Source organism: Diaphorina citri, unplaced genomic scaffold (genome assembly GCF_000475195.1).
Source record: "Diaphorina citri unplaced genomic scaffold, Diaci psyllid genome assembly version 1.1 scaffold2166, whole genome shotgun sequence".
Classification (NCBI taxonomy): domain Eukaryota; kingdom Metazoa; phylum Arthropoda; class Insecta; order Hemiptera; family Psyllidae; genus Diaphorina; species Diaphorina citri.
In genome coordinates this window covers 1-10,074 of record NW_007379591.1, presented here as the reverse complement: position 1 = coordinate 10,074, position 10,074 = coordinate 1, and the positions used below count along the sequence as shown (strand labels likewise).

The window sequence follows — 10,074 nt, the reverse complement described above, 5'->3', positions numbered from 1 at the left end:
CACCGGTCTTAACCAAAAGTTTCGTGTCGCATCCGTGTCACATTTGACATCTACATACCAAATTTCAAGTCTCTAGCTCTTACCGTTCTCGAGATATTGTTAAATTACACCGAAAACCGCCAAAAAGCAGTAAAATGCCGCCAAGCGTTACACCGGTCTTAACCAAAAGTTTCGTGTCGCATCCGTCACATTTGACATCTACATACCAAATTTCAAGTCTCTAGCTCTTACCGTTCTCGAGATATTTTGTTTACAGACAGACACACGGACCAATGGCTGAAACAAATTTAGGCTCTAGGGACCTCAAAACGTGTTTTGACACTAAAAACTGACCATCGAAATTTTGACCCGATTACATTACTTTCCTTCCTATAGGATAAGGAAAATAAAAATGGTTTGCACCATCTAAATAGGTTCCGTCAAACAGTAATAAAGCCTAGGGATCTTACCACACTAAAAACTGACCATCGAAAATTTGACCCGATTACATTACTTTCCTTCCTATAGGATAAGGAAAGTAAAAATGGTTTGCACCATCTAAATAGGTTCGGTCAAACAGTAATGAAGCCTATGGATCTTACCTGGTCAAGTGTCTACTCTCCTGGTGCACCTCCATTTCGCTCGACTTAAACTCATTCAGCTCCTTGCGAATGGCCGCCTTGTCTTTTGGTGTGAGTCGGGTCCACGGCTTGTCCGCGCGTCGGTCGTAGTCGTGTGCCTGGGTCACCTAAGGGGGGGAGATAAATTTCATCAGTAAACGCTATATTCCATTTTTCATTTTGTTATTATTATTATTTCAAGAGGTTTGATAGAGGGAACTGTAACTGCTAAGGTCCTATCGTCCCGAAATCGAAGAGAGGACAGGATAGGAGAAAGCCAGCCGTTCCGAGAACGAACATTCGGGATAAAATCCGCCCCGGACGGGAATCGAATCCGCGGCCTAGCGCTTAAAAGGCAGACGCACTAGCAACTAAGCTAACTAGGCTGGCCTTCGATTTAAATTCAAAGGTGTACCTAATATTTGTGTTGTTTTGATAACAAAGGCAAAGGCATTAGTTATTAGGCCATTTCCTAGGTAATATTTGTAAACACTTCATCGTATCTTCCTTTAAAAATCTTCACAAAATAGCCGGTTATATTTGTGCCACACAGTAAAAGGAACGAAAGGCGCCTTCTGATTGGTTCAAAAGTTTTCGTAGCAGACGAGACGCTTTCATTTTTTGTTATAGATACTGTAAATGACTTAGGGTTGGGACATCGAGATGAAAACATCGATGTTCGATACATCGATGTTTTTAAACTTCGATATATCGAGTATCCGATGTATCGTAATCAAAAACATCGATGTTCGATATTATCGGGATTTCCGATGTTTTTCGGATTTTCGGTATTATATGGTCCTTTCCGCGTAAATTCCGTATGGGAAATTTTAAGTTCGGTATGGGAAATGAGGAACCACAAACTCCGCAGAGGTAAACCATAAACATCGAACATCGAAAAATAAAACATCGATGTTCGATGTTTCCATCGAAAGAAAAACATCGATGTTGACATCGATGTTTTTGTTCCGATGTATCGATGTTTTCAAAACATCGATGTCGATGTCCCAACCCTAAAACAGATGAAGTTGGTTCTCTGAACGGCTGGCTTTCTCCTATCCTGTCTTCCTTACCTCTTCGCTTTTGGGACGATAAGGGCTTTTAGCAGTTTCAAGTCCCTCTGTCAAACCTCTTTAAAAAATTCTTCTTCTTCGCCCGATTACATTACTTTCCTTCCTACAGATAAGGAAAGTAAAAAGGGTATATTGTTCCTTTTATAATCAGTTAAAGTCACTGTATAACAGCTAAGATTTTCGTGACGAGAGGGTTTTTTCTTGATTCGGCTACAAGCTACCCGCCTACTCACATTAACCTCACCCGGCCTCATCTCTTTTACTCACAGGAACTGAGAGCAAAGGTCTTGTATGTTTCTATTTTTATTCGTATGAATTTATCACTTTTTGTTACATTTTCAGGAGGTTCTTTTGTTCCCCGCTATGCGACCAGAAAGTAACAAACCCAATACGACTGAAGAGGAGTCCAAAGAAAACGATGCACCTTCCGACAATACCGCTTCAACTTCAAGCACTTGAATTGTCCCAGGAACTGTTGGCAACATTGCACAACCCTGCCAGAAATTGCCTAATCCAAGTATTCATTAACATGATTTTCCTTCCATTACACATTTGTAGGTATTTTTTTCCTTGATTTTTCTGCTTAAAGGTGCTTTCACACTACAAGTAGGTTGTTCGCGCCCTTTTGGAATTTCGCTCTTTTTTTACACTTTCATTGACTCACATTTTTCGTAAGACAGCAAACAAAAACACGTAGTTCTTGCTTATTGCATAGTTTTGTATCAAAAGAAAAATCTTAAAATTAGAAGAATTAACAACTCTACGTTTATAAAAATAAAAAATCAGTGCATCTTGTTGAGTTGGAGTTCTAATGTAGTAAGAAAAGATCACTTTGAAAATAGAACATTGGAACGAATTTATTTTGTGTGGACTCACCAGAGTGAAAATCAAGACTGAGGATTGAATCAATTCACTCTAGCCAATATTGGATATTGGAAAACCGAAATACACTGGTTCGAAACCACCATCATACACAACATTCCCTTCGTCAGGATAAGCCTTCACATCTCTTCAATTAATCTTCTGGTTCTTCTAATTACCCGAGTAGTACGACGAGGCACTTGCATTTCAGGACTGACCGTTGGAGTTCCATAAGCTTCAGAACTTGTTGGACTTTCCAAAATTGAAGGATTTCTAGGAGTAAAAAAGGGGGGATAAAAAAAAGAAAAAAATTAAAAAAAAAAAAAACCCGGGAAGAAAAAAAAAAAAAAAAAAAAAAAACAACTAGGTACTACATTAGATGCGGGAGGTCTATGTCGTACGCGCTTGTCCAGATGGTCACTAATCCAGATACTAACCACGCGCAACGTTGGTCAACTTCTGTGATCAATTTTGAACTTGTCCATTAATTTAGCTATCGCTGCGCCGATTTTCAGTCTGTCCTTCCTTTATTATTACAATAGTAATAAAAAGGTATAATTATTATTATTTTATTTATTTACTAACATAAATCGGATTACTTTATTTGTTTTTCAAAGAAGAATAAGTAGGATATGTAATATGAATGATTTGGAAAAAAAATCTTACTTTCCCTATCCTTTACCAATAGGAAGGAAAGTAATGTAATCTTATATTAGGCAATCTTTCTTGTAATCTTATCTTAAGTAATGTAATCTTATCTTGTAGTAATCTTATATTTAGGTATTATAAATAGCCCCCTTTTTTGTCTCTATTTTTCGATTTATTGTATTTAATTGTAACTTTCAAACCTTTTAAAAAAAAAAAAAAAAAAAAAAAATCGACCATTTTTCGGCCACCTACTTGACCTACAGGCTGCTGTAACAGCACTACAAATGAACACAAAGTAAATTTTGACCACACCATCATGTAGGAAATTTTGTGTACTTTAATATGGATGAAAGATTGCGTAGGACGCAAGGTGTAGGAGTTATACGCGAAAAACTGAAAAAAATCGCGATATTTTTTTAAAAAAAAAAAAAAAAAATTTAAAAAAAAAAAAAAAAAAAAAAAAACGGGTATTTTTTTTAAGATTCATTTAACGTGGCAGGATTCTCAGAAATGAGCTCTTCCATCCAACCACTTTTTGACGTAAGGTGTTTAACTACTTCGACTTTGACAATAGTCCTTCATTTGTTATTATTTTGGTAGAGTGCAATAGTCCTACATACTGGACTCCGCACACAGGAATTTCGTCAGAAAAGACCCCCATTTCAATGTATTATTTCTGTATAAAAAATCTGGTGTGAACATCACACGACATTCCTTATCCTATTGCATGATGCTTATTTGAGTGTTCTTTTACCCTAACTTTTACAATATCTCTAACCGTTTTGTCGCTATAGCTGAAAACCGCAAAAAACGGTCGAAATCTGTATTTGAGTGTTCTTTCTTGTACAACACACGACTTTCCTTATCCTATTGAATGATTCTTATTTGAGTGTTCTTTTACCCTAATTTTTACAATATCTCTAACCGTTTTGTAGTATAGCTGAAAACCGCCAAAAAACGGTCGAAATCTGTCCAAAAGCGGTCAAAATACCGCCAAGCGCAGCAACCATCTTTAGAACGGGTGTGCACACTTATTTTAGATGTTTCTCACATCGAAGCGTTTACCCCTTCACGTGAGTTCAATTACAGTTGTAAAGTACACTAGTTAAACAAAAAAAATCAAAAACACTAGTTAAACAATGGAGCAGTTGCATTTGGGTAAACATTGTGAAAAAAGGTCGATATCTATGTAAAAGGTTGTAAATATCCAAATCTAAGGTCAAAAATTTAATTTTTATTTTCCCTTCTAACTAATGAAGAGTTCAAACGCGTGTGTCGTCAAAGTTCACGAAATGCGCGCAAACAAGGAGATCTTGAAGGAGTCATGAACTATGACTCCATCGCGTACGAGAGCGTATGCCGTCACGTCAAGACACAAGATTTGTCGGTATTTTTTACATCGATTTATCTCGGGATCTAGAAGTCGTAGAAAGAAGAAAAAGATAAATTCCGTTGTTCCTCATTTTTATTGTTCTTTGACTTTGAAAGGAACTTTTCAGTCCAATGCTGGTATAGTCTAACTAATAGATGGAGGAATTTAACAATGGCTTACCTTGCAATAATTAAAACAACCGATTTTTTTTTTTTTTTTTTTTTTTTTTCATAGGATCGTTAGGTATGGTGGGGGGAAGTGTCATACTAAAATCGAGACCTCGAGAGTTGAGGGGAGAACTTTTGGCGGCCGAAAAAGAAGGAAAGGAAATTTTCTCAGCTTTAAACGTATGTTTTTACTTTTTACATTAAGGGCGTGGTTGAGGAGTTATAGGCGGAAAACTGAAAAAAAAAAAAGTTCCAAAAGTATGCACTTTTTTCGAGGTTTTTTGCGCCCAAAAATTATCCCCTGGGATTTCGAGGTCGAAAATTTGGTCCCACACGTTCCGAGAACGAACATTATTCCTTCGGGATAAAATCCGCCCCGGACGGGAATCGAATCCGCGGCCTAGCGCTTAAAAGGCAGACGCACTACCAACTAAGCTAACTAAGCTGGCCTTCGATAAATTCAAAGGTGTACCTAATATTTGTGTTGTTTTGATTACAAAGGCAAAGGTATTAGTTATTAGGCCATTTTCCTAGGTAATATTTGTAAACACTTCATCGTTTAAAAATCTTCCTTTAAAAATCTTCACAAAATAGCCGGTTATATTTGTGCTGTGCCACACAGTAAAAGGAACGAAAGGCGCCTTCTGATTGGTTCAAAAGTTTTCGTAGCAGAAGCTTTTATTTCGTGTTATAGATACTGTAAATGACTGAAATGACAGTTCTATAGAAATGCCATTTTCTCAAAAATTAAGCAAGATCGCCAAATCTTGCTCGCTCTCTAAGCGCTACTGTAAAAGTATAAATGACGCCATGTCAACTGATGCTTGGACTGTTATAATGCATAATTCAACTTGTGAAATTCGAAAAAGTGAGAAGTTACATATAAATAATAAAATAAAAACAGCCTCTATTAAGAATTAAAACGGGTTCGATTCCCACCCGCGGTGAATTTTTTCCTATACGGATAATGTTCGCTCTAGGAACGGCTGCCTTCTCCTATCCTGTCTTCCTTCTCTCTTTGACTCTCGAGGTCTCAATTTTAGTATGACACTTCCCCTACCATACCTAACGATCCTATGAAAAAAAAAATCGCTTGTTTTAATTATTGCAAGGTGGACCTCCTAAAAAAAAAAAAAAAAAAAAAAAAAAAAAAAAAAATCGCTTGTTTTAATTATTGCAAGGTGGACCTCCTCCATCTCTTAGACTAGTAGTATAAACATTAAACAAGGTATATTCTACTGCCATTCTCACCTCAATATAATCATTGAAGCGTATAATCTTCTTCTCCTTCAGCTCGTCTACGGTGGGTCGGAAACTCAGCTTCCGGAGCAGCATCTTCTTCTTTTCTTCCTTCAGTTTCTTCTCCTCGGCCGCCGTCTGCTTCTTGAGAATGTTGCGGTCTTCCAGTTCCTCGACCGTGGGCCGCATGCTGAGCCGCCTGTCATGGGGGGAAGAAAAGCAAGATTAATATCCTTGAAGTAATGCAAATCCGATGCCAAGGTAGGTACAATCTCTTGTAAAAAAAAAAAAAAGATTAAAGCCTCCGTGGCCGAGTGGGTATGACACTAGGCTTGCACTCCGGAGGACCCGAGTTCTGTATTGTTGGATTACACTAATATTTTTTCATCTCCTAAAATATTTGTATAGGCATAACAGGACTGTTCAGCTAGTTCCATTTGATCTGTATACTATTGGCTTAACAGAGTCTGTTAAGCTAACAGAGTCTGTTAGGAGCTAAAATAAACAGAAAGTTAAAGAAACCCAACCTATCATTATTATGTTAAGGCGGTCTCTTCTCCCTTGTGTGAAGCGACTGCCGCGTCCATTTTAGTTTAGGACTAGTGCACTGTCCCGTAAATTAAACCCAACCTATGTCCCCTAAATTAAACCCAACCTCTTCTTCTTGTAGTGCCGTGTCCTAGAGAACGTTGGCTATCATGACTCCTATTTCTTGTTTGTCTTGTGCAGCTCTGAATAGTTGTTCAGAGGATTTCTCGAACCAGGTTCTGAGATCTCCCAGCCATGAATGTCTCCTTCTTCCCCTCGGTCTTCTGCCATTGAGTTTCCCTTGTATGATAGCGTGCAGGATTCTGTATTTGTCCGGGTGTCTCATGATATGTGCGAAATATCATGAGACACCCCGACCTATGTCCCCTAAACCCAACCTATGTCCCCTAAATTAAACTCAACCTATGTCCCCTAAATTAAACCCAACCTATGTCCCGTGAATTGAAAACTCACCTTATGAGCCTGGCTCCGATGACCTGCTTGGTTTCCTGCCGTTCCTTCTCGCTCTGCACCTGGAGGATGTTCCTATCTATGAGCTCCTGACGGTCCGGTCTCAGCGCCAGCTTGATGGCCAAACTGTCCTTGCGGGCTATCTTGGACGCCAGTTGATCTGCAAAGGAAAGCGGACATAGTAACGATACCGACGAATACCTTGAACTTCGACACACTACTAGTATGCGCTACTCCACTGTCAAACAATACCAACGAATACCTCGAACTTCGACACACTACTAGTGTGTGCTACTCCACTGTCAAACAATACCAACGAATACCTCGAACTTCGACACACTACTAGTATGCGCTACTCCATTGTCAAACAATACCAACGAATACCTCGAACTTCGACACACTACTAGTATGCGCTAACTGTCAAACAATACCAACGAATACCTCGAACTTCGACACACTACTAGTATGCGCTACTCACTGTACTGCCGGACAGTCGCATCGTTGCGTTGAATTCATGCGAAAGCGGTACCGGTACTAATATCAACAGGTTGTTTATACTAGCCTATTGATCTCGGGAAGTACTGTCATCATCGTCATCATTTCTATACAGTATCGGACCATCATCACTATCGTCATCGTCATCATGGTCCGGATGACTGTTGGAGATGGTGAGGGTGGGTGGGGGTTGGGGTTGTGGCCGGACGTTCTCCTTGTCCTCCATCATGCTCAGGCCGAACCGGACCGGACGAGCACTGCAATAGAAGAGAGAATAGAATGGGATAGAATAGAATAGAATGGGATAGAATAGAATGGAATGGGATAAAATAGAATGGAATGGGATAGAATAGAATGGAATGGGATAGAATAGAATGGAATGGGATAGAATAGAATGGAATGGGATAATATAGAATGGAATGGGATAAAATAGAATAGAATGGGATAAAAACAATATATAATAACAAAACGAAACAAAACAAAAAAAAAAAAAAACACTATGAAAATAGTAATCAGGTGTGGTTCTAATTTTTGACTTCGATGAACTTTATCACAACGCGCAACACATGATATCACACACTGCATGTAAGCTCTTTAATGTCATCAATGAAGAATACATATTTTGATTACACAGTGAGTGCCAGAACTTTTCTTATAGGTACACGGCTGATTTTTTTTTTTTTTTTGCTTTTCAAACTGATGAATGCTCCCGCGCGGCTCTTTACCGTATTTTAATGCTAATCTTCCGGGGGTCTCTGAAGTCACTTCACGGGCTCCCTCAGTGGCCGCGAAACCCAGTTTGGCGGAATCAACTGGATAGCCACTCAAACTTATGCACGTGGATAAATAGGAGTTGGGTAATAACAATCAATCAGTTTCTCACTTGGGGCTTCATGCGGAAAATGCCAAGTGGGTGATAAAAATATATATATAAAGAAACATAATTTTTTTTCTTTTTTTTTTAGAGGTTGACAGAGAGGGAACTTAAACTGCTATGGTCCTTATCGTCCGCGAAATCGAAGAGAGCAAGCGACAAGACAGGATAGGAGAAAGCCAGCTCCCATTTCGAGAACGAACATTATCCCAGCAGGATAAATTCGCCCCGGCGCGGGAATCGAACCCGCGGCCTAGCGCTTACAAGGCAGACGCACTACCAACTAAGCTAACTAGGCTGGCAAAAAAAAAAAAAAAATAAAAAAATAAAAAATAAAAACAGGGATTAAAAGAAATTTGTCATTGTGGACAGGTTCCGAGAAATTTGTAGGAAGTTCGCTCACGACTCCGTACATTTTACTAAGATTCTAATGGACAAGTGGATTTATTTTATAGAAAACTCAAGTAGGGAAGTGTGAAATGGACGAATACTTCAAAAGAAATAAGGGTAATAGACAACATTCCTGAGATTTTTCTGAAGAGGTCTCATAGAGGGAACTCAGAACTGTAACAACAGAGGTCTCATCGTTCCGAAACCGAGAGGAGGACCAGAATAGGAGAAGATCAGTCGTTCCGAGAACGAACCTTGTGTATTGATAAAGTTCGCCCAGGGCAGGAATCGAACCCGCGACTTCGCACTTTTAAGAGCGGGGTTTACCTAATTGGAATTGAGATCAATCTAGGATTGATCTATGATCAATCTAGGATTGATCTATGCTATGCTTGAAACCCAGTTCAATTTATAATTGAAAATTGGAGCAGTATAAATGAGGTATCAGACTCTATCTTCCAAGCTAGGCTGGCTTTGTTTATGAAATCGAGGCATTCCCAAGAGAAGAGTCAACCAAGACGAAATTAACCCGCATAGTTATCTTTTTTAGTGACAACTCATAGCGAAGCGATTCGGCATATTGTTCATTCGGATTCGCCTCGATTCGGCATTCGGCATATTGTTCATTCGGATTCGCCTCCAAAATACATTACTCAGCCATGAGCAAACAAACAAAAAAACCAACAGAGGGACATCCGAAATGCAAAATACCAATAGAGTGAATCGCTTTGTCAGCCTAAAACATAGGGAATGTAGGCCGGTACTTATAAAAACATAACAAACTGAGGCATTGAAGCAGGTGCTCATAAAAAACACCTATAAATCTATTTTGCATTGCTAATAAATCTGTTGAGCTATCTTGGCAATAAATTCCAGTGACGTCATTACATACGTGATGTCATAATATCGGAGTGTGTGAGGTGTTGTGCTCATTTCGTCACTCCCCTAGCACTAAACTGATAGGCGGAAACGTGAAATGAGAGGAAGCAATATAGGGACATAGCGGAATGGTTTTTTTTTATTATTGTTTGAAGTCACTCTTGAAGAACTTGGGATTTTGCGGGGGCTCTTTGGTCCCTTGGTCCACTTATGATTTCGTGTTGTGGCCACTTGTAGATTTATTTTATTTAGGCTGTGTATGTGCGTGCGCGTTTTTTCCTCCCTGATGGGGGTTTGACAGATCGATTAACTGTCGATTTTATCGTCCCAAAACAGAATAGACAGGATAGGAGAAAGCCAGCCTTTGTCCGTTCAGGATAAAATCCACCCCGGGCGGGAATTGAACCCGCGACCTAGCGCTTACAAGGCAGACGCGCTACCTTCCAAGCTAGCTAGGCTGGCGAATAATAATAATAAT

At 39.2% G+C, this 10,074-nt stretch overlaps 1 protein-coding gene across 1 annotated transcript in view; it reads right to left on the bottom strand.

Moving 5' to 3' along the window:
- Positions 1-7,715, bottom strand: part of LOC103518360 (phosphatase and actin regulator 2) — a gene marked incomplete at its 5' end in the record, with an annotated part of 10,143 nt that extends 2,428 nt beyond the window's left edge. Inside the window, 4 exons of the mRNA XM_008483423.3 lie at positions 582-727; positions 5,972-6,158; positions 6,962-7,118; positions 7,541-7,715. Of these exons, the coding sequence (XP_008481645.3) occupies positions 582-727; positions 5,972-6,158; positions 6,962-7,118; positions 7,541-7,715 (665 nt within the window). The remainder of the gene's footprint in view (positions 1-581; positions 728-5,971; positions 6,159-6,961; positions 7,119-7,540) is intronic.
- Positions 7,716-10,074: the final 2,359 nt, after the last annotated feature.